This window comes from Carlito syrichta, unplaced genomic scaffold, assembly GCF_000164805.1.
Source record: "Carlito syrichta isolate Samal-C Ts95f unplaced genomic scaffold, Tarsius_syrichta-2.0.1 Scaffold303986, whole genome shotgun sequence".
Taxonomy (NCBI): Eukaryota; Metazoa; Chordata; class Mammalia; order Primates; family Tarsiidae; genus Carlito; species Carlito syrichta.
The window spans coordinates 74,119-99,273 of record NW_007248082.1 but is presented as its reverse complement, the minus strand read 5'-3'; the positions used below and the strand labels follow the sequence as shown (position 1 = coordinate 99,273).

Sequence of the window (25,155 nt, the reverse complement as noted above, 5' to 3'; positions counted from 1 at the left end):
CTAAGTTGCCCAGGCTGGTCTCGAACCTGTGGGCTCAGGCAATCCTCTCACCTCAGCCTCACAAAGTGCTGGGATTATAGGTGTGAGCCACCGCACCCGGCCTTGCCAGAGTTTTTAATGAGTAGCATTAATTTATAAAAGATGTTAAGCTCAATTATAGGTAGTTTCTTCTTTGAGATGACTTAAAATTTCTCACTTGAAAATATTTTTCTGATTTTCTTTTTCTGATATTTCAATATCTTTTTACTATAATGATTATTTATGTAGCCAATTTAATAATGAGGGACATTTCCCCTGCTAGAAAGATAATTATAACCTTGAGTTGTAATAACTTTGAGTTATGCTTACTGGTCAAAATATGAGTTCTTCCTTGTTGTAGAGTCCTTCTCTTCATGAAAAATTAAATCTGAAGCATTTAGAAGTTAGCTGACATTTTCTTTTCGTTTTATTTTTGAGTTAGAGTCTTCCTCTGTTGCCCAGCCTGGAGTAGAGTGGAACACTCGTGGTTCACTGCAGCCTGGACCTCCTGGCCACAGTCTGTTCTTCCACCTTAACTTCCTGAGTAGCTGGAACTGCAGGTGGACATCACCATGCCCAGCTAATTTTTTTACTTTTTTGTAAAAATGAGATCTCACTATGTTGCCCAAGCTGGTCTTGAACTCCTAGCCCCAAGCACTTCTCCTGCCTTGGCTTCCCAAAGTGCTGGGATTACAGGCGTGAGCATGCCTGGCTTGACATTTTCTAAAATGTAGCTAATATGTTAGGCAAAATCTCTGTGTCCTTTTTTCACATTTCTCTATATTAAAATAACTTGTTTAATGCACCTGGAAATTGGAGAGATCAATTAGAAGTCTTTTGTAATTATTAGATTTATAAAACTGGTTAGAAAATGAAGCTTTCTTCATGTTAACTACAGCTTGCAGGCTTTTTCATAGTTTGCAGTCTTACTCATAGTCTTGGTGATATATTAATTTTGCATTCATTACTTCCTGTTTTCAAATGTTATGTTGTTTGGTTTGCAATTTTATTTTGATATGAAAAAGTTTGCTGTTATTCATAAGAGAGATTGGTCCTAGAAAATGAGAAAATAAAGAATGAGTTGTTTATGACATTTTCTTAGAATAGTGTATCTTAGCTATGTTAATTTAGCAGTTTCATTATATTTTAATTCTGAATTTTCTTTTATTTATATAGGTTAATGAACTTTCTGAGGAAGAAGAGGAAGATGAAAAGCTGGAACATATAGAAGAGCTTCCAGAAGAGAGTGCAGAAAAATCAAATGACATGTCAGAGGTAGTACAATTAAGGATGACTGAAAATATCCTGGAATCAAATAGTGTTACAGCATCAACAAGGTAATACTTCAATTGAATGAACTGTCGCTTTTGAGCATTTCATTCTAAATGTAGACTCACTCAAGTACTTAAAAACACAAATTGTAACTCTGTTTGAAAGATTAGTATTTATGTATGAAGAAGCAAGAAGAAAATTTTACAGAGGAAGCAGTCTTGCTAAGGAATTTTCAGTTGTTAGTGTTTTTAAAAAATACAACCTCTTACAAATATTTCTTTTCTTTTCTTTTTTTTTTTTTGAGTAGGAGTCTCACTCTGTCGCCCAGACTGGAGTGCAGTACCACACTCACGGCCACTGCAACTTCGACCAGCTGGGTTCAGGTGATTCTTCTGCCTCAGCTTTCCACGTAGCTGGGACTACAGGTGTGCACTACTATAGCCCAGCTGATTTTTTGATTTGTTGTAGAGATGTGGTCTTGCCAAGTTGCCCAGGCTGGTCTTGAATCCCTGGACTCAGGCAGTCCTCTTGCCTCTGCCTCCCAGAGTGCTGGGATTATGGGTGTGAGTCACTGTGCCCAGTGAGATCTCTTCTTAAAGTATGTTTGTTTTTGTAAAATTAGTTTGTTAGTTGGGTTCAATATGATTTCAGAACCTTTGGAAGTAGAATTTTTATTTTTATTTTTTGAATTTAATTTAATTTTTTTGAGTTGGAATCTCACTCTGTCACCCAGGCTGGAGTGCAGTGGCACACTCATGGCCACTGCAGCCTCGAGCTGCTAGGCTTAGGTGATCCTTCTGCCTCAATCTTCCAAGTAACTGGAACTATAGGCATGCACCACCGTGCCCAGCTAATGTTTTGATTTATTGTAGAGATAAGGTCTCGCCAAATTACCCAGGCTGGTATCGAACCCATGGACTTAGGCAGCTTTCTCATCTCAGCCTCCCAAAGTGCTGGGATTATAGGCGTGAGCCATCGCGCCTGACCAGAAGTAGAATTTTTAGAGAAAGATAACAGTGGCTGAGTTGACGTCTGTATTCGGTTCCCAAGCTACAATTAGGTTAAACTAGGCTGTGAGGATGAAACTCAGGGATCCACTAAGATAGTACTTTCTAGTTATTTTCATGTACAAAATGACAATATTTATGTGGCATATTGGGTAAATTCAGTAAATGTGGTAGACTGAAGGCACTGTCTTATCACGTAGCTGGGACCATTGGGCACACTATTCGGGATGCTTTAGATAATTGGAGAATGTAGCTGTAGGTTCTTAAACTCTGTAGTTCTCTGTAAAGCTCTGTGATTTACTAATTCTTTCTAATTAGAGGACACAGCTATATATTTAGTCCACTAGATAGTGTCATTAAATTTGTATTCCTAAAATGGTGATTAAAAAGCAGAGGAAATAATAATTTGAGTCAGAAAGCAAAATATCATTTAAAAATAATTGGCAGTACCTAGGGGAAGAACTATCCAATGTCATTTAGGAAAATTATGAAGTAATTTTTTTTTTTTTTCTTTTGAGTTGGAGTCTCACTCTATCGCCCAGACTGGAGTGCAGTGGCCGCTCCCGGCCACCGCAGCCTCGACCTGCTGGGCTCCGGCGATCCTTCCGCCTCAGCCTTCCGAGTAGCCGGAATTACAGGCGCGTGCTACCACGCCCGGCTGATTTTTTGATTTATTGTAGAGATGAGGTCTCGCTGCCCGGCGGGTCTCGAACCCGTGGACTCAGGCAATCCACTCACTTCAGCCTCCCAAAGGCGTGGGATTACAGGTTGAGCCACCGAGCCCAGCTATGAAGTAATTTTAAATATCTGCTGCTGAATATAGCTATTACATTTCTCTGTGAGCCTCTTTATATTCTCTGTTATCTTTATATTATGTATAATTTCTTCAAACGTTATATTAATGTTTGTTTACTCTGTTGCCTGATCTAACATTTGTTTGTACTTTTATGTGTGTTTACATGACCTTCTAATTTATTTTTTGATGGTCTCTTAACTATATTTCAATTACATATTAAGATATTTATTAACTATGTATTAAGATATTTATGTCTTACCTGTCATTCTTTTTTCTGGACTTTTTGAATTGTTTCAGCTAACTTGTCAGTACTATACTGCTACAAGAAAAACTTTTTAGTTTTTTGACCCTTTTTCCCTTCTTTTGAATTATTTGGATACATTTATTGGGCTCAAAGAGTGAACCTTTCTGTTTTAATAAATATTTCCAGGTTACTTAAAGGACTTGGCCCAATTTACAATGCCAATAGCAATATTTTCTTGAGGACCTGACAATTGTAGATTTAAATGGGTGCTTTTTGTTAACTTACAGCTGTGCTGTCTAATAAGGTGGCCACTAGCTACTTGTGTCTATTTAAATTTAAACTCAAAACTAATTAAAATTAAATAGAATTTTAAAATCGTTTCTACAGTTGTAGGCACATTTCAGCTATATGTGGCTAATAACTACCATGTTGGACAGTGTAGATATAGAACATTTCTATTATTACAGAAATTTATTTTGGATAGTGCTTATTTAGAGTAGTGAATTCATTAAGTTTTTTTTTTGAGTTGAGATCTCACTCTGTTGCCCAGGCTGGATTGCAGTGGTATGATTCTGGCTCACCACAGCCTTGACCTCCTGGGCTCAGGTGACCCTTTTGCCTCAGACTCCCAAGTACTTGGGACTGCAGGTACTCCAAGTACCTGGGACTGCACACCACCATGCCTGGCTAATTTTTTGATTTTTTTGGTTGAGATGAGGTCTTGCTATATAACCCAGGCTAGTGTCCTGAACTCCTGGGTTCAGGCAGTCTTCTAACCTTAGCCTCCCAAAGTACTGTACTAGGATTACAGGTGTGAGTCACTGTGCCTGGCCAAGTATTTTTATTTAATTACCAACAAGGTCACTGTTTCAAATACATGTTACTAATGGCTTCTTCTCTTTGATCATCTGTCTAATTTTGTAGAGGATCCTCTTTTCTTTCAACATGGTCATTTTAGAATTCATTGGAGATTTAGTGTATTCTTTATTGCAAGTCATAGAGATAGATCCTGGCTAAAAGAAAGAGAAAAATAGCCAGGTGTGGTAGCGCACGCCTGTAGTTCCAGCTACTTGGAAGGCTGAGGCGGAAGGATCACCGAAGAGCTCATCTCTACAGGCTTAAATAAATAAATAAAATTAGCCTGGCATAGTAGCACACACCCACAGTCCCAGCTACTCAGGAGGCTGAGCAGCTCATATGAGCCCAGCAGGTCGAGGCTGCGGTGGCCGGGAGCGGCCACTGCACTCCAGTCTGGGTGACAGAGTGAGACTCCAACTCAAAAAACAAAAACAAAAACAACAACAACAAAAAAAACAAAAGTAAGAGAAAAAAAGGCAATTTATTCAAAAGGATGCTGGATAGGCTGCAGAGTCAAAAAGAAAGCAAAGATAAGAACATGGGCAACTCTGTGAAATTTAGTAACCCAGGATCATGAAAGAAATCTCTTTTGTGTGTGGCTATTGCTGTGAGAGTTCCAACTGTCTTCTTTTGTCTGTCCTGCTCAAGAGCAACTTTCTGCAGGGCTGTGGGGAGAGAGTCTGCCCTAAACTGGTTTACGAGTATTCCCCTAGCCATAGAACTGGTTATTTTAATTTTTTTTTTTTTGAGTTGGAGTCTTACTCCGTTGCCCAGTCTGGAGTGCAGTGGCATGCTCACGACCACCCCAGCATCAACATGCTGGACTCAGGCGATCCTTCCACCTCAGCCTTCCAAGTAGTCTGAACTACAGTCGCATGCTACCATGGCCAGCTGTTTTCTTGATTTATTGTGGAGACGTGGTCTTACCAAATTGCCCAGGCTGATCTCGAACCCCAGAGTTTGGGCGGTCCTCTCGTCTTGTCCTTCCAAAGTTCTGGGATTATAGGCTTGAGCCAATGAGCCTGGCCAGCTATTATAATTTAAATGTATCCCAGGACCAGTTAGTTTCCCACAGGAAACTGGGGGTCTATTACCAAAAGATCATGGTAGTGAAATTGGGCAGCAGAAACAAGTGTATCTATCACTTTGGTGTTCTACGTTTATTGATAATATTTATATATTTCAGTTAATATCTATATACTTTCATTTTAATTTTGGCTGATTGATAATATAAAGGTTAAAAAGTACATACGACTACTTTTTTGATTATATCTACTGTTTCGTGATAGCACTTTTCAGATATATAAAGCCCTTTACATCTCATCATAGTTGAGATAACTGTTACGAAGATGGATTTTACTTTTCGTAGGAGGGGTTTCAGAGATACTCATGTTCATAGAGGTTCTTTTTGAGAACCAGTAATTTAAGTTATATTGATTGGTCTATTTATGCAACTATTATTTCTGTAGGTTGTTTGTCATTAGCTATATTTTGTTAAGATTTAAGCTGAGTTCAGAGTGAAAAAAATGGTGGAACTTGGGGTGTGGGCAGCCTAGGATACATGAAAAAGCAGTTGTTTTGGTTGGTTGATCCTGGGTTTTGGTCTTATCCATGAAGTCCATGGAAATCTCAAGATCGTTTCTAAATTGTTGCCTTTATATCCACGTATTTATGTAAATGTACCAATTTTAGGGAAATTTTTACTTTTAAAATTTTTAAAGAGAGGAGAATTCTAAAAGAGTTGTTGACTTTTTTCCAGTGCTTTATAATCTATTTCCTGAGCTATTTTGACCTGAGGTTTAGGTAATTTTGACAGAACCACAAATCAAAAAACAATTACTTTGCATTATAAAGCTTACTTAAAGTTGTGCTTCTGATGCCTTGCTAAAATTCAGAATTTAGAAAGAATAAAAAATTGATATTCTTTGCAGGTTGCTGATGCTAGGGCTTCATTCTTGTGAGTTTATTGGTTTATGATGGTTTGATATAGTTGGGACACAGGAAACTGGGTATAAGTGATTTGGGAAGAACTCCGAGTCTAGGTTTTTAAGATTGGTTTCCACTTCATTCTGTGGATTCCTTATTGTAGAGAAATGTGCCTTCAGCTGGCTAGAGGGATGTAAGAACCGTAGTAATACCTTTTTTCTTTCATCCATTGAATCAGATAGTTTGCAAAATATTTAAGTTGTCAGATTTCATCATTTCATTTTTTCATTATTTAAGAGTGTAAAGAGGAGGAAGCTGTTCTTTGGTGGGAGTATCAGAAATGTTGGATGGAAAAAAGTAGAAATTTATGCTTTAGGTTATGAGAAAGTTTTGTTAGAGTAAGAAAAATGTTCTTGTTAAATATTGATAGGTTCTCACCATCTTTCTCTTTTCCTGTATATGATGCATTTGATATTTTAAAGACTTTATATATAACCTATTAACTAATTTTGTAATAGTGAGAAATCTTTCAGTATATTCTTGTCATAGGTATAGAGTATTCCTAAGTTGGTGGGAAAAGTGAGGAAAAAAATTTTGCTTTGGCTTTGTTTTTTGAGTTGGAGTCTGCCTCTGTCGCCTAGGCTGGAGTGTAGTGGCATGCTCACGGCCACCACACACTTGACCTGCTGGACTCAGGCAGTTCTGCCTCTGCCTACCAAGTAACTGGAACTACAAGCATGCACTACCACGTCTGGCTAATTTTTTTTTTTTTATTGTGGAGATGAGATCTTGCCAAGTTGCCTAGGCTGGTCTCGAACCCCTTGACTCAGGCAGTCATCTTGCATCGCTCCCAAAGTGTTGGGATTGCAGTCATGAGTCACCATGCCTGACTTTGTTTGCTTTTTGAGTTTGGTTCTCAGTCTGTCGCCCAGGCTGGATTTCAGTGGTGTCATCATAGCTCATTGCAGCCTTGATTCCTTTGACCTCAGCCTCCCAAGTAGCTGGGACTATAGGCATGTGCCACCATACCCGGTTAATTTTTTGATTTTTTTGAAGAGACAAGGTCTTGCTGTGTTGCCCAGTTTGGTCTCAAACGTCTGGGCTCAAGTGATCCTCCTGCCTTGGCCTCTTGAAATGCTAGTGAATGTGAACCTCTCAAAATGCTCCAAATGTGAGTCACTATTCCCAGCCAGCTTTTGGTTTTAAAGGGATACGTGATTTTTGTTTTTGTTTTGTTTTATATGTTTATTTTTTTGAAACCATAGTTTTTTAAATGGTAATTTTGGTATGGTTTTGGTATGACTTATCTGGAATCATCTTAGTTATTAGATTTGAAAAATTAACCATTAATGCTTTTCTGAAATTGGATAATTGAACAATAGTACTCTATTTTGCATGTTTTTGCAATTTCATACTTATAATAATTTATACTCCTGAGTATAGTAGTATGACTAATGAAACTAAACAGATTGGTTTCTCTGCTTTTATTGGGTTAGGCTTAAGTGTTTTTGCAGGAGTTTTCGCCAAATTCAAAATTTTGTTTTCTTTTCCTCACCTCCTGAAAAGTTGCAAATACTTAGACATTTGTAGACTGTTGATTGTCCACAACTCCTTGTCATTTGTGACCTCATGTTACAGTCTGCTTCCATGTAAACGTTTTCCACGTAAACTGCAGAGTATAGCACTGCTCTACTGTGTTTAGGAGGACTCAGTACTGATAATTGCTCAGCATTTCTTATAAGCCTGTCACCCTTCACTGTGTTTGAAACGAAATCTCAGTTTTTGTTTGAGATGCCAGGGTATGCAAGACTCTGTTTGTACAGGTAAAGTGATCCTTATTAGAGTTGAAGCTAAGCTGCAGTACTTTAGTGAAATATTCTTTGTAGCATTAAATATTTGTAATTTAGAAATAATAGTATTTTCCCATGATCATTTTATTTGAATTGCAAAAAGTTAGTAATTGGAATAAGTGATTGCTTGCCCATGGCCACCACGGCCTTAACCTGGGCTTAGGGGATCCCTCCGCCTCAGCTTTCCAAGTAGCTGGAACTACAGATGTGCCACCATGCCCGGCTAGTCGTTTTGTGATTTATCGTAGAGATGCCCAGTCTGGTCTCGAACCCCTAGGCTCAGGCAGTCCTCTTGCCTCAGTCTCTTTTTTTTTTTTTGAATTGGAGTCTCACTCTGTCGCCCAGACTGGAGTGCAGTGGCCGCTCCCGGCCACTGCAACCTCGACCTACTGGGCTCCGGCGATCCTTCTGCCTCAGCCTTCCGAGTAGCCAGCCTTCCAAGTAGCCGGAATTATAGGCATGCGCTACCACGCCCGGCTGATTTTTTGATTTATTGTAGAGATGAGGTCTCGCTGCCCAGGCGGGTCTCAAACCCGCAGGCTCAGGCAATCCACTCACCTCAGCCTCCCAAAGGTGCGGGATTACAGGCTGAGCCACCGAGCCCGGCTGCCTGGGTCTCTTAAAGTGCTGGGATTACAGGCTGAGCCACTGCGCCCAACCTGACCATAATTTTTTACCAAAATAGTGAAAAATGAATCAATTCATATTAAATAGTATAGTGTTAGAACCAGTTACTTGGCTTATAATGGAATTTTGGACATTGTAGGACTTATTTATGACAAAAAAATCAAAGTTTTCTATCTCATATTTTCTTATATTTTTCTGACATGTGGTAACGTGAAACAGTCACCGACATGCGTCACAGGTTCATTGATACATGTGCGGATAGAATTAGTTTGATGTCTTACACCTGATGTTTTTCTATTCAAGCAGATGATACAGTCTTGTTTTCTTCCTTCCACATTAATAATTTGTAATTTATTGTCAGTTGTTCAAAGAAAATGTGAAAAAATTGCACTTGTGATTCCTGAAAACTACAAATATGAGTCCAATCTAGCTCAACTTCACTGCTGCTTATAACTCTCACTTCTGTCTTTTCATTTTACCATTGTTCTGCAGATGAAATAAATGACTAAAAAATTTCTAATTGTGAATTACAAAATTGCAAAGTGAAATTGATTAAAAAAAAAGATGCAGCTTTTCCAACTTAGTGCAGATAGATATATGTGATCTGTGCCACTCGATACTTCTGTACGATCTACCTTCAACTTTGAAAGTTTCCTTCCTTGGAAGGCCAACGCGGAAGGATTGCCGGAGCCCAGCGGGTTGAGGCTGTAGTGGCCGGGAGTCTGTGCGGTGGTGTGTGCGACAGAGTGAAACTCCAACTCCAAAAAAAAAAAAAGAAAGTTTCCTTCTTTTAAGGCTACAGTAACTTGCTTATTTATCTTTTCTTTTTTTTTTTCAGTGAGAAAACAGGATTTATTGAAAGAACAGAAAAGCTCCCATAGTGGGAAGGGGGCTGACCCAAAGGGGTTGCTCATCTATCTTTTCAAGTTATGCCATGTGCATTTCTCTGATGATTAGTGAGGCTGAGCATTTTTTCATGTGTCTGTTGGCTGCTTGTATGTCATCTTTTGAGATGTGTCATTGTGCAGAGAAAAGGGAATGCTTCTACATTGTTGGTAGGAATGCAAACTAGTTCAACCTCTGTGGAAAACAGTGTGGCAATTCCTAAAAGAAATAAAAATTGATCTTCCATATGATCCAGCAATCCTTGTTCTGGGAAAATACCCAGGGAAACATAAATCGCTCTACCAAAAAAGGCAGCTGTACACGCTTGTTTATTGCTGTACACGCTTGTTTATTGCTGCACTATTCACAATGGCAAAAACATGGAACCAGCCCTGTGATCCATTGAAAGTGGACTGGATAAAGAAAACGTGGTACATGTACACAATGGAGCCATAAAAAAGAACAAAATCATAGACTTTGCAGCAACTTGGATGGAGTTGGAGACCATCATACTAAGTGAACTATCACAGAAACAAAGAACTGAATACCGCGTGTTCTCACTCATAGGTGGGCCCTGAACACTAGTCATATTAGCATAAAGGTGGGATCCACAGTTGCAGGGCATGCTAGGTGAGGTTGAGAGGGTACCTGGTTTACTATCGGGGGAGTGAGGGCCAGTTAGAAGCCCAAATCTCACCTGCATGTAGCCTACTTATGTAGTTAATCCTCACTTGTACCCCACAACTCTATAATAAAAAAATAAAATTTAAAAAGTTTATTCTATATGATACAAAGGGTATACCCACAGCTGCCTTTCTTATATAAATGCTCTTTATTGTTACCTTCTGTTACAAAGAAGTGTCAGCACCACTGTGAAAACACTTAACACACTGTCTTTCTATGTAATGTGAGTTTTTTTTAAAGTCTGTCTCAGTATAACATCTCTTTATTTGCTTTTTCATACAATTTGAATGGAAAACTGTAAGGAAACATATTTTTGAAACATTTGCACTAGTTTAAGTTTGTTCTTATAATCACTAGTAGTCTCTTTAATGTCCCCTGAGAGGGAACATAAAAGTGGTTTGTTAGATTTACGATGTCCCCTCAGAGGGGATATCTGAATGCAAAGGGTAAAACATTTAGTTAACTGGCAGAAGGGATAAAAGGTCAAGGAATGATAATAGTCTTTAGTATTACACTTGACTGATGACTTTAAAGTATATGTCTCTTGTGACTTATTGCTTGCCCTTTTAGTCTAGTCTTCCTTGTCTGGTGGTTCTTGAACACAGTTAGCATTTTAAGTGGTCTTCATGGCATCTGCTTATAGTACCTAAGTAATTTGACGTGAAATTTGTCTGCAAGTATTTTTCTCGGCTATATTAATTAGAACTCAAATCCTTGTGATAATCTATGCAGTGTAGCTGCAGATGCACAACTATATTGATAAATCTTTTTTTCTAAGTTGTAGTTTCACTCTGTCACCCAGGCTGGAGTGCAATGGCATGTTCACGGCCACCACAGTCTTGACCTGCTGGGCTCAGGCGATCCTTCTACCTCAGCCTTCCGGGTAACTGGATCTACAGGTGCATGCCACTACACCTGGCTAATATTTTGACTTATTGTGGAGACGAGGTTTTACTAAGTTGCCCAGGCTGATCTCAAACCCCTGGACTCAGGCAATCTTCTTTCTTGCCTCCCAAAGTGCTGGGATTATAGGTATTAGCCACCATACCTGGCCTTGATAAATCTTATACGTGTGTGTGAGCCCTCATTTATATTTGAGAGAATTTTTTTTTTTTGCCTAGAGAATTTGACTAAAGTTTGAAAATAAAGAACAATTAAAATCTGCAAAATCCAAAAACTGAATCAATCTTTGCCACACTTGGCCTAGAGTTCTTGAAGATACATTGCTAAATAGAGAATTTTTTTACTCATTAACTTTCCCACTAGCAACATGGATGCCAGTTTCATAGCGTTTGTCCGTGTAGTATATTAGCATCAACAAAAATATGTAATCTTATTTTAATCTTTGTTTATTTGATTGATTGGTTGGTTGAGTTGAGATCTCATTCTGTCACCCAGGCTGGAATACAGTGGCATGATCATGGCTCACTGCAGCCTTGACCTCCTGGGCTCTCAGGTGATCCTTCTGCCTCAGCCTCCTTAGTAGCTGGGACTATAGGTGCCTGCCACCACACCCAGCTTATTTTTTAATTTTTTTGTAGAGATGAGGTCTTGCTATGTTGCCTAGGCTGTGTGAAACTCCTGGGCTCAAGCAGTCCTCCTGCCTTGACCTCCCAAAGTGCTGGCATGAGCCACTGCGCCCAGCCTATTTATTTTTTTGAGTCGGAGTCTCACTATGTTCCCAGCCTGGGCTTGAACTCCTGGGCTAAGAGATTCATTTATTTCAGCCTCCTGAGTTGCTGGGACTACAGGTGTACACCACTGCTCCTCGCTCTTAGTCCTTATTTTAAATTTATATTTCTTGTTAGGTTGTTTTTCTTTTTGTTTGATTATTTTTTTCTTTTCATTTCAGTAGCTTTTGGAGTACAAGTAGTTATTGATTACATGGATGCGTTGTATAGTGACAAATCTGGGCTTTAGGTGTACCCACCACCCCAGCCTATGCCCATTGTACCCATTAGTTGGTTTTTCATTTCTCCACTCCTTCCCACCCTCTTCCTCCTGTGCCTCTTGTGTCCATTATACCATTCTCTATGCCTTTGCAGGTCCTTAGTTCAGCTTTAATTTAAGAGAATGTGTGGTGTTTGGTTTTCTGTTCCTGCATTAGCTTACTTAGGATGATGGGCTCCAGTTTCATACAAAAGACATTTTTGCTGCAAAAGACATAATTTAACTCTTTTGAATAGCTGAATAGTATTCCATGGTATGTACATATATAACACGTATTTTCCTTATCCACTGATCAGTTGATGGCACTTAGGTTGATTTGACATGTTTGCAATTGTGAATTGTCTGTGATGAACAGGAGAGTGCAGGTGTCATTGTATAGGTTGCTTATTTGCTTTGTTGATTGTTTTGCTGTGCAGAAGGTTTTTAGTTTAAATTCCATTTATTTATTTTTGTTGTTGCATTTGCTTTTGGAGTTTTAGCCATAAATTCTTTGCCTGGACCAATGTCCAAAAGAATTTTTCCTAGGTTTTCTTCTAGAATTTTTATGGTTTCAGGCCTGACATTGAAGTTTTTAATCTTGAGTTAATTTTTGTATATGGTGAGAGATAGGAATTAAGTTTCATTTTTCTGCATGTAGACATCCGAGTTACCTAGTATCATTTGTTGAATAGGGTGTCCTTTTCCCAGTGTATGTTTTTTGTCTGCTTTGTCAAAGATCAGTTGGTTGTAGGTATTAGATATTTCTGAATTCTCTATTCTGTTCCATTGGTTCATGCTCTTGTACCAGTATTATGCTGTTTTGGTTTCTACAGCCTTGTAGTTTAATTTGAAGTAAGGTAATGTGATGCTTCCAGCTTTGTTCTTTTTGCTTAGGATGGCTTTGGCTATTCTGGCTCTTTTTTTGGTTCCATAAGAATTTTAGGATTGTTTTTTCTAATACTGTGAAACATGAGATTGTTAGTTTAATAGGGATTGTGTTAAATTTGTGGTCTACTTTGGGTAATATGGTCATTTTAGCAATGTTGATTCCTCCAATTCATGAGCATGGGCTGTTTTTCCATATGTTTGTGACCTCTACAATTTGTTTCATCAGTGTTTTGTAGTTCTCCTTGTAGAGATCTTTCATCTCCTTGGTTAAATATATTCCTAGGTGTTTTAGCTTTTTGGCTGTTGTAAATGAAATTGGTTCTTGATTTGATTCTCAACTTGGCCGCTGTTGGTGTATAGCAGTGCTTCTGATTTGTTTGTGTTGATTTTGTATCCTGAAAGTTTACTGAATCCATTTATCAAGTCTAGGAGTTTTTGGAGGAGTGTTTAGGGTCCTCTAGGTATAAGATCATATTGTTGGCATACAGAGATAGTTTGATTTCTTCTTTTTTCATTTGGATATGCTTTGTTTTTTTCTCTTGCCTGACTGCTCTGGCTAGGACTTCCAACACTATGTTGAATAGGATGATTCTTTATGGAGTGTCTTGTGTCCATTTACTTATTAGTATTTTATCGATAATCTAATCTGACCAAAAGCAGGTGAGAAAGTTCCTTTGGGAGAATACATACATGAATAAGAATGACAAATCTGAGAAAGAACAGGGAGGTTATAAACGCTACCAAAAGACTTTAGTAATAGACTGATGAATAAGTATTTGGGAATTGGAATTTTTTTAGCATTTGATATAAGATAAAGGAAAAGCTCACCATAAACTACAAATTATTATTATTATTATTATTATTATTATTATTTTTTGAGTTGGAGTCTCACTCTGTCGCCCAGACTGGAGTGCGGTGGCCACTCTCGGCCACCGCAGCCTCGACCTGCTGGGCTCCGGCGATCCTTCCGCCTCAGCCTTCCGAGTAGCCGGAATTACAGACGCGCGCTACCATGCCCGGCTGAGTTTTTGATTTATTGTATAGATGAGGTCTCACTGCCCAGGCAGGTCTCGAACCTGCGGGCTCAAGCAGTCCATTCACCTCAGCCTCCCAAAGGCGCGGGATTACAGGCTGAGCCACCGAGCCCGGCTTAAACTACAAATTAAATGGTGAAGCGTGGGGTGTTGGATTTATAGATTTTCCTGACCCCATTCAATGTACTACATTGTCAGTGGATTGCAGTTAGGTTTAAAAATAAAATGAATGTTTCTCAATAGTTAAGGAATCATACAAATTTGTAGAGATTGCAAATATAAAACGTGGCACAACATAAAGATTTAACTTGCTGCTCATACTGAAATATAAAATAAGCAATAGATTATTACAGCAAAATATTAGAAAAATACCTAATATCTTAGGTGCTATTAAGAGTCTTAAGGAAGGTCTCATTTATCTATTGACTCTTTTTTTTTTTTTTGAGTCAGAGTCCCACTCTGTGGCTCAGGCCGGAGTGCAGTGGCACGCTCACGGCTTCCACAACCTTGACCTGCTGGGCTCAGGTGACCCTTTAGCCTCCTAAGTAGCTGGAGCTACAGGCATGTGCCACCATGCCTGGTGATTTATTTGCCAAGTTGCCCAGGCTAATCTTGAACCCCTGGGCTCAGGCAATCCTTTCACCTCTGCCTCCCAAAGTGCTGGGATTACAGACACGAATCACTCCTTTTTAATTTTTTTTTTAACAAAAAGCAGTAAGTATTTAACTCTTATCCCACATGAAACTACTTGAAATAAACTAGTGATGACTACTGTCTTCTTTGTACCAGTTTTTCTGGATTTCAGGAATGAAGTTCCAAAGAACTTCCCCTTTTTTGAGTCAGAGTCTCACTCTATCACCCTGGCTGGAGTGCAGTGGCACAATCATGGCTCACTGCAGCCTTGACCTCCTGGGCTCAGGTGATTCTTCTGCCTCAGACTTCTGAGTAGCTGGAACTACAGGCACACACCACCACACTCAGCCAATTTATTTATTGTAGAGACAGGGTCTTGCTATGTTGCCCAGGCTGGTTTTGAACTTCTAGGCTTAAGCGATTCTCCTGCCTCGGCCTCCCAGAGTGCTGGGATTATAACCAAAAGCACCCACCTGGCCATAAAACTTCCTTTAATTATGAGTATGTTCTTTTTTTTTTATTTATTTTTTTTGAGTTGGAGTCTCACTGTGATGCTCAGACTGGAGTGCAGTGGCCGCTTCCGGCCACCGCAGCCTCTACCTGCTGGGCTCCGGCAATCTTTCCACCTCAGCCTTCCAAGTAGCCAGAATTACAGGCATGCGCTACCACGCCTGGCTGATTTTTTGATTTATTGTAGAGATGAGGTCTCGCTGCCCAGGCGGGTCTCGAACCCGTGGGCTCAGGCAATCCACTGACCTCAGCCTCCCAAAGGCACGGGATTACAGGCTGAGCCACCGAGCCTGGCTGAGTATGTTCTTAAGCACTTTACTTGAGAGGATCAGCATGAAGACATTTAGAGCTAAAAATAATCCATTCGTGGAAAACTGTCATGATATTGGCAGTTAACAAAAATATTTTCATATGGAGGAAGGGTTATGTGTATCATTCTAAGAGTGCTTTCTGTAGTCTGATAAAGCATTTATGCAGTTTGCTTCTGATGTACTTCTTAAAGGGAAACCTGAAATTGCTGGGTGAGTAGTAAGTGATAGTTGTTTGGTTTCTTTCTTTTTTTTTTTTTGGAGTTAGAGTCTCACTCTGTCACCCAGACTGGAGTGCAGTGGCCGCTCCCGGCCACTGCAGCCTCTACCTGCTGGGCTCCGGCGATCCTTCTGCCTCAGCCTTCCAAGTAGCTGGAACTACAGGCGTGTGCTACCACGCCTGGCTAATTTTTTGATTTATTGTAGGGATGAGGTCTCACCAAGTTGCCCGGGCGAGTCTCTAACCCGCGGGCTCAGGTGATCTACTCACCTCAGCCTCCCAAGGTACGGGATTACAGGCTGAGCCACCGAGCTCTGCTAGTTTGGTTTCTTACAGTGAATCCTGACAATTACCTTGATAGATTCTGTTCTGCATTTTGGTTAGGGATTGTATTGACACATTTATAGAAGATCTTCATAAAACTGATTTAATTGTACATTTTGCAAATGCTGAGATAGCTCCAGGTGTGGTATACAGGTCAGAAGGCAAGTGATGTAAGGGTCACCCCTCTCTGTGGCTGAGTGTTGACTCTGATGATGTGCTTAGGTATATGGTATCAGTTATACATACTTTATCTTTTATTTGATGAATACTTAAAAAATAATTGCCTATATTCATAATTACCTCCAGTCTTGGAAGTAAGATCAGTATTTCTCCATGTGAGCACCAGATAAAATAGTTGTCTCCCCCTCCTTCCGAAGTATATATATTTAAGGATCTTTTTGTGGAAAAAATAGTTTATTTAGGAAGTTAGACTCATACTCTGCTGGAGGTGTGCATACTATGCTGCGTATATTTTTGTTTTTAGCCACTTTTTTAGTTTTAGAAGACAGTAGAGCATCTTTGTTAGTAGCAGGGGCTTTGGGCTCTCCAATCCAGGGCTGTGTGCATTTGGGTAAGTTAATTGACATCTTTGAGCTTCATTGTTTTGGAAAGGGGGAACTAGAAGTTCAAGTCCTAAGGTATTATTAAGTTACAAAGGAAGATAAATGCTCGTCAGGCTCCTATCCTTAATGAATATTCAGTGAATACTGACTTCAACAATTTTGATCTTGTTAGTGATATATTTTTACAAATTTATTTTCTTTGGTAAATATTTGAAACCTTTACCAACCAGACTCAGAAAATATTTACACCTTGACATGTAACTTTAAACCTGAAACTTAGTGCATGCTCTCCTGGTTGTGTCAAGGTAATGCAAACATGGCAGTTTTTAGCACATTTTATAGTCACTTAGTATTGAAAATTTTTATAGCTAGTGTCTTTCTTTTACAGTTCCCATATATCTCCCTTAAGCATCTTACCAGACTCTGCAGAGTAAGTAGTATACTTATAGAAGACAAAGTTTTAAGATTTTAAAATATTACTAACTGTACAAGTGAAAATCCTGCATTTTGCTCACTTAAAAGGAAAGATTGTACATAGGCAGTAAACTAGTAATAGGACAGATGAAGAGGAAACTCATTGCACTAATATACAAAATAAAGATGAGCTGTCTTTGGATGATTTTTTTTTAACCCATTGAAATAACTGAAAAATGTTAATGGAGCTTTTAAGTTTGTTTTTTCTTAAAGTAGACTTTAGCCGGGCTTGATGGCTTAGCCTATAATCCCAGCACTTTGGGAGACCGAGGCGAGTGGATTGCCTGAGCCCACAAGTTTGAGACCAGTCTGGGAAACATGGAGAGACCTAATCTCTACAATAGATGAAAAAAGTAGCTGGATGTGGTAGTGCATGCCTATAGTTCTGGCTGCTTGGAAGGGTGAGGCGGAAGGATTGTTGGAGCCCAGCATGTCGATACTGGGGTGGCTGTGAGCATGCCACTGCACTGCTGTCCGGGCGACGGAGTGAGACTCCAACTCAAAAAAAAAAAAAGTAGACTTTATGTAAAAAATGTGAGCATTGCTCTTATGGTTTATTTTATTTAGCTGAGTGTTGATAAATTATTTTGCTTTGTAAACGTAGCTTTGCTGAGTCTAAGTGGTTTTCTGTTTAGTGAGGAATTAATTGTTGGTACAGGTGATCCTTCCCATCTTAGTAACAATGGAGACATTATAGTTGATTTGCATACGATCATGCATTCACATAAATTTTACTTTAAAATTTAAGCCAGTATCATGTGGGTTTTTTGTATTTCTTTTTACACGTAAGCTTACTCATTTTAATACCATAATAATTTTGGTCACCTGTTTTAACATTTATGTTTATGTGGACAAATAACAAGTTAGATGACTCACTGTGTTTAGTGACACAAAATGTGTTCTGTTTTGTAGTGTTTTAGAAAGAACAATTAGAGCAGCTGTGGAACAGCACCTTTTTGATCTGCAGAGCAGCATAGATCATGATCTTAAGAATTTACAACAGCAAAGTCTGGTGTGCAGTAATGAAGCAGGAAGTATTAATTGTGATGGGAAAGGATCTAATAATCAGTAAGAAACATTTTACTGTTATTTATTGTTATGAAGTTGCTTTATTATCTTAAAAAAACTGTACTTTTACTTATATCATGGAATCGCATCTTACTTGGGGATTTCTGATAGTGGTAAAATGACTTTGTATATACTTGTATGTACATCCATAATTAACATCGAAGTTACATAACTTTTTCATAAAGTATCTTATTAAGTCTAAACACAGACAGGTTTTCCTTTCTGAAAACTGAATGAAACAATGAGCTCACCTCTGAGAATTTTGTTGTATGAAAAATAACTTCAAAAAATTTGACTAGGCATAATCTTGGGGAGACTGAGGCAGGAGGATTGCTTGAGGCCAGGAGTTCTAGGCCAGCCTGGGCAATATAGCGAGGACCCGTCTCTGCAAAAAAAATTTTATTTTTATTTTTTGAGTCAGAGTCTCACTCTCTTGCCTAGGTTGGAGTGCATGATCTTGGCTCACCACAGCTTAGATCTCCTGAGCTTGGGCAGTCCTTCCTCCTCAACCTCCCAAGTAGCTGGCACTATGCCCGTAAGTGCAGCATCATGCCTGGCTAATTTTTGTTTTTAAACTTTTTTTAGAGGCTAGGTCTCGCTGTGTTGCCCAGGCTGGTCTCGAATTTCTGGTCTCAATCAATCCTTCAGCGTTGGCCTCCCAAAGTGTTAGCGTGAGCCACCGCACCTGGTCACAATTTTTGTTTAAATTAGGTGGGTATGGTAGTGTGCACCTGTAGTCCCAGCTACTTGGGAGGCTGAGGTGAGGAAGATCACTTGAGCCCAGGAGTTCAAGGTGCGGTGAACTATTACTCTGCTGCTGCACTCCAGCCTGGGTGACAGAGTGCGACCCTTTGTCTTAAAAAAATTAATAAATAAACTCATACTCTGCAAGAGATGGTCATACTGTGAGGGGCATTCAGTGATCTAGACAGAGGGATTCAGGTACAGTAGATAAGCATCACCCCAGTGCATGTAGTCATTGAGTGGACGGTGGTGGAATTGTCCTTTGTTGTTTAACTTGTTATCCCCTGCCACCGGCCTTTTCCCTCCCAACATGTTTTTATTAGGTTAACTGTTAATACAGGTTGAGCATCCCTAACCCCAAAATCCGAAATCTGAAAATTCAAAATCTGAAACTTTGAGCACCAACATGATACTCAAAAGAAATGCTCACTGGAACCTTTTGGATTTTCAAATTAGGGATGTTCAACTGGCAGCTATGATGCAAATATTTCAAAATCTGAAAAAATTAAAGAATCCGAATCACTTCTGGTCCCAAGCATTTTGATAAGGGATACTCAGCTTGTAGTTGGAGCTCTGTAAGTACCTGTAATATGTGATGTTACTCCATTCTTCATGTGATCTGTTTCCTTTAAGTGGAGGAAAGCCTCACTTCCTTTCCTGCTACCTCAGTTCTTCACTTTAGGATATATATATGTGCCTTCCTCAGAGACGACAATGCAATGATTTCATATTTGTCGTATATCAATTTTTGTTTTGGGAACAGATGAGAAAGATGTACCCAAGTTTGGAAGATTAAAGAGAGTCTTGAAAAAGTAGATGACTCAGTAGAATGGTTTCTTTAGGATTTTAAAAGGGCTAACTAGGATAGCTGTTAAATAGGAAAGGAAACTGGAGTATTAATGATATGAAAACTAGTGGTGGGAATGTTTATGTTAGAGATACTGTATTATACAACTGCAGGTGTGTCATTGCATGACTCTGTTCTGCCAGCCAGGACAGCTGGCCCTGGTTTGTGTGCTTTGATGGCATGATTAGAACTTTTACAACTGGATCTATAAGGAGTATTTGGGCAGAATATGAAGGAAAAAAGCAACATCTACAGGTTGGAAATAGTGGGAAAGTGTTTCAAAGGAGATAACATAAGCAGATTCCATGGAGTTTGTCCTTAGCTTAGCTAGAGATCCTAAACACCTATACCCGTTGCTCAGACAATACTTATTTTCACCACTGGCAAAATAACTCATATTCTGTTAATGATAGTGGTACTATCTTTTTTAAAAAAATAAACTAATGTTTTGCATATTCTAAACTATGTAAAATGGGAACTTTGCAGTAGGAGGCTAAGACACTAAGGTGTCTAGTACTGGACTTGTATTTAATCAGGACAAATACAAGTCATTGTTATATGGGAGTATGCATTTGTAAGGGACAGTATTATTTTGACAGTAAATTGTTTATGGAAATTTATTTGTTTATGAAAATTTTTAGAGAGGATAACCAACAAAGTCTCTTACAACATTCCAAGGAGAGGCAAATGCTTAGTAGATTTAATAATCTAATTTAGCAAGACAAAAATATGTGGCTTCTTATGAGAAAGACATTTTCTGTAGAAATTAAAAGTTGGAGATCATTATTGATATGTATTTATTTTAAAGCCATTACATATTCAACAAATGGCCTGATCTGATGTTTTAATTTTCATTACTAGGATTGATATTGCTGATGATATTAATGCCAGTGAAAGTAACAGAGGCTGCTTAGAACCTGTGACTGGCACTAATTTAGACAATGAAGTTATGCAGCAAGATTTTGCATTTGAGGATGAAGAAAATGACCAGGTAAGAACTGTAAAAAAACAATCTCTGTGTTATCTGTGTTAAGTGTACATCTCTGATTGCTTCATGATACTTCTTGATACTAAAAGTTATAGTCCAGTGTTTTCGCTGACATACTTGTCTCAATTATAAATCTCCAAGAAGCCGGGCTCGGTGGCTCAGCCTGTAATCCCGCGCCTTTGGGAGACTGAGGTGAGTGGATTGCCTGAGCCCGCGGGTTCGAGACCCGCCTGGGCAGCGAGACCTCATTTCTACAATAAATCAAAAATCAGCTGGGCATGGTAGCGCATGCCTGTAATTCCGGCTACTCGGAAGGCTGAGGTGGAAGGATCGCCGGAGCCCAGCAGGTCGAGGCTGTGGTGGCCGGGAGCGGCCCCTGCACTCCAGTCTGGGCGACAGAGTGAGACTCCAACTCAAAAAATAAAAAAGAAATAAAAAATCAATCAATCAATCAATAAATCTCCAAGAATATACAATCTCTCGGTAGAGTTCAGAAACCTTCCTTGGGTAAAGAAGTAGGTATAAAACACCATATTTTAAATTATTTTCCTATCAGAAGTGTCAGCTTGTGTGGTTAGATGATATTATGGTTGAATATTATTATTTTTAGTAGATTTTCTGTATTTCTCAAAGTTTTCTGAAGAACATGGTATACGGGAGGAAAAATAATTATTTCATAGTTTTTAGTTGGAATGAATCCTTGTAACAAAACACAAGAGGAAAACAAACAAGTTTAAAAACATGTGTACCTCATATATACTGGAGAGATATTCGGGCAAATGAGAAAATTTCTCAGGGGCGACTTAAATGCCATCATTCCCTGAAACAAAGAAAGAAGGTTGTGGGAGAAACCCAGTTTCAAACCCAGCTATGAGGTGACCAGGAAAAGCACCGTAAGCAAAATTAAGTTTTTTTTCTTTTTGAGTCCGTGTCTCACTCTGTCACCCAGGCCAGAGTGCAGTGGCACAGTTACAGCTACCACACCCTTGACCTGCTGGGCTCAGGCAATCCTTCTGCCTCACCCTTCCAAGTAGTTGGAACTGCTGGTGCATGCCATCATGCCAGACTGGCTTTTTTGATTTATTGTAGATCGGAGATATTGCCAAGTTGCCTAGGCTGGTCTCTAACTCCTGGGCTCAGGCAATCCTGTCTTGCCTCTGCTTCCCAAAGTGCTGGAATTATAGGCACGAACCACCGTGCCCAGCCCTAATAGCAAAGTTTGATCAGTTAAATTACTCCCACTGCTTTGATGTACTTTCTTCACTTTGCTTTCAGGATTTCTCACTTCTCTGTTTTTTTTCCTACTTCACTGACTGCTCTATCTCAATCCTCTCTGCTGATTGCTTTTCTTCTGGGTCTTGGAAATTTGGAATGGCCCATGGCCCAGTTCTCAGATTGCTTATTTTTATTACTTCCTTGGTAATCTCATTTAGTCTGATGGCTTTAAATACCATCTGTATGCTGCTTATTGCCAAATTCGTGTCTCCCATCCGAACCTCTCTTTTGGAACTTTAGATTCCTATACTGGCTGTTCTACCCAACATTTCCACAGGAGTATTTTACCAAGAATCTGTAGGGGAGGAAATATTTCTTTCTTCATCTGTTATTATTAGGTTCGTAGCTGAGGCAATCATAGCAAAACACAGATTTCTTTTTCTAAGCTCTTGTAGAGACAAGGTTTTGCTATGTTGCCCAAACTTGTCTCAGACTCCTGGGCTCAAGTGATCTTCCGCCTTGGCCTCCCATAGTTCTGGGATTACAAGTGTGAACCACCATGCCCAGCCCAAAAGATTAACAAGAGAAAAGCACACACGTTATTTAATGTAAGTTTTATATGACACAATAGGCTTCAGAAATCAAGACCCAAAGAAACAGGCACACTTGTTTGTTTTAATGCTTCAGTTTGATGAAAGCTGGAAAGTGGTGCCGAAAAATGATTAGACAAAGGGGATATGATCTAATAGTAATAAACAGGTGTTGGGGGGATTTAACAAGATCTGTTTATTATTTTGTTTCCCCCGTGTCTTCAGAGATAAGGGCAATACTTTCCTCCAGTTATAGGGTAGATAATTCTGGAATGAAAGTATTATGACCTGCATTAGGAGAGAAGTGTGACTACTTTTTACTGTTTGTACTGCCCCCGTGCAGGTCCAAGCAACCATCATCTCTCCTGGATTAATATAGCCTCCAAATTACTCACCTCTTCTTTGTTTCTTTGGTCTGTTCTCAATACAGCAACCAGAGTGAGCCTTTTAAAAGAAATACTAGATAATATCATTTCTCTTTCCAGAACTTTCCAGTGCCACCTGTATATCAAGATACAACAAGGCAGTATGGAATACTGACTGTGATAGATAGCTGTGATTGAGACCCTAAATCTGATGGTCTTCTCTGGACTGCTATTTGTGTAGATATCTCCTTAGCTCATTTTCTCACCTGAGCTTGGAGATATTTCCTCAACTTCACTGCTCAGAGAGGCTAAATCTCATTAATCTATATATTAGCAGGTCCTCCCACTTATGCACCCACCCTGGTCCCTGAACTTTTTGCCTCTCTTCCCTGTTTCCCTCCCCCCTTTGATAGTGTTATCATTGCATTTATCTTTTACATTATTAGCCTGCTTATTGTCTATCTCTCACCATTAGACTAAAACTTCATAGGATTGAGATTTTTGTTTATTTTGTTCATTATTGCTTCTGCATTATGTAGGACACATAGTAGATGTCCAGTAAGTATTTGGTCTGTGTAAGACTGAACAAATGAATAGCATCTGGTACATAATAGTTCAGAAAACAATTTGTTGAATGAAATTGCTGTATCAATTACTTTGGTAAGAAAGCAATTGTTCTTTTAAAAATTAGTTTTAGGAAACTTTTATGAATGATGGCTTTTTGGGCTTGAAAATGATGCCACCATTTCTTTTTGCCCCCCTGCTAAATAAGATGCTCAGTAATTTTCTTCTTATTTGACTAAGTTACTTAAGTTAGGCACATGTTTACTTAATGCAACACACAATACTTGTTTATTTGGAAAATGCAAATAAAAACACCTGATTTTTCAATGACTTCATAATCTAGATGATATATGCATACAGTTTATAATACAAAATAGAACTAATGCTGTTACAGGTAGAAATAGAACACTATAGCTCTGCAGAAGAGAGGAAAGAACTTCTGGCCAGGGTAATTATGGAAGGTCTTCTTGGTGGGAGATTTTGAACTTGGGTTTTTACAGGGTTGGATTTTGTTAGGGATTTGTGGAAGAGACTAAAATGAATAGTATGAGTAAAGATTACAGAGAAATGTTGGCTATTAGTGAAGCAGAGCTGATTGTAGAGTTCAGTATATTGTGGGAGGCTATGTTGTAGAAGATAGATCTGGGAATATTGGTAGATTTGGGTCATGCATAGAACTTGGAACACTATCTTAAGAATTATGAATTTTCTCAGTGGAAGGAAAATACAGAAAACTTTGAATCACAGGGAATGGTGTACCCAGATCTTTATTTTGGGAAGAAGGCTTTTGCAGTAGTCTTCTAGAAAATAGTTTGTAGGAAACGTTGACGGTAAGGACAAGTCAGTAGGCTCTTTGCACTGTATTTGCTAAGTGCTTATAATGGTCTGAACTATGGGCACTAGGGAAGGGAGGGAAGGGTGAAGAAAATTACAAAGGTAAAAATGATTAAGATTTAGCTGTAAACTTGAGTGGAAAAGACAGACACTAAGAGATTGAAAAGGAAGTCAGTTTGGCAGAACTGGGAGATCAAGGTGGATATGAAGCAGAAATTTGGGTCTTGACTATTGGCTGGGAGGGGCCTCATTTTGGCTGTGAGTGAATGCAGTTGCCAAAGCAGTGACTTGAATAAGAGAAGAAAAGGGGATTGAGGAACCCCAGTGGAACCTCTGTATTCTAGGGCTTTGGAAGAGAAAGCAGCCATGGTTATTAGAGGTTGGGAATGTTAAAGAGTTTGGGTTTTTTCCCTGTGTCTAAATTTTCATGTATTTGTTTGCTAGTGAGATTAAAAGTTTAATGAAATGCCTTTTTTTTTTGGCTGTTCCACAAAAATTTTTCTTAAATACCTAGGAATAATATAGTAAATGTTGTTGAGGATGGGTTGTAGAAGAGAAGAAAGAAGTTGAGATAGGCAGTCCTGATACACAGACATTGGAAGTATAAATCGCTGTGAACTTCCTGGAGAACAAGTTGACAATAAGAACAATTAGAACAAAACCTTTGACCCAGAAATTTCAAAATCTAGGGCTGTATCCTAAGCAAAGAAGAGATGCATGCAAAGATTTGTCTACCAGATTTCTCATTGTGGGTTTATTTGCTGGAGGAAAAACTGGGAAACATTGAAAATCCTCAATAAGCCGGGCTCGGTGGCTCAGCCTGTAATCCTGCACCTTTGGGAGGCTGAGGTGAGTAGATTGCCTGAGCCCGCGGGTTTGAGACCCGCCTG

General features: G+C 39.1%; 1 protein-coding gene across 6 annotated transcripts in view; it reads left to right on the top strand.

Annotated features, from left to right (window-relative positions):
* Window positions 1-25,155, top strand: part of FAM13B (family with sequence similarity 13 member B) — an 89,240-nt gene that overhangs the window by 31,448 nt on the left and 32,637 nt on the right. For 4 of the 6 annotated variants that reach the window (XM_021713001.1, XM_021713000.1, XM_021712999.1 and 1 more), the window contains 4 exons: window positions 1,195-1,355; window positions 16,965-17,006; window positions 17,963-18,118; window positions 20,571-20,700. In XM_021713001.1, coding sequence (XP_021568676.1) covers window positions 1,195-1,355; window positions 16,965-17,006; window positions 17,963-18,118; window positions 20,571-20,700 — 489 coding nt within the window. The remainder of the gene's footprint in view (window positions 1-1,194; window positions 1,356-16,964; window positions 17,007-17,962; window positions 18,119-20,570; window positions 20,701-25,155) is intronic. The other 2 variants (XM_008059275.2, XM_008059280.2) reach the window with 2 other exon arrangements.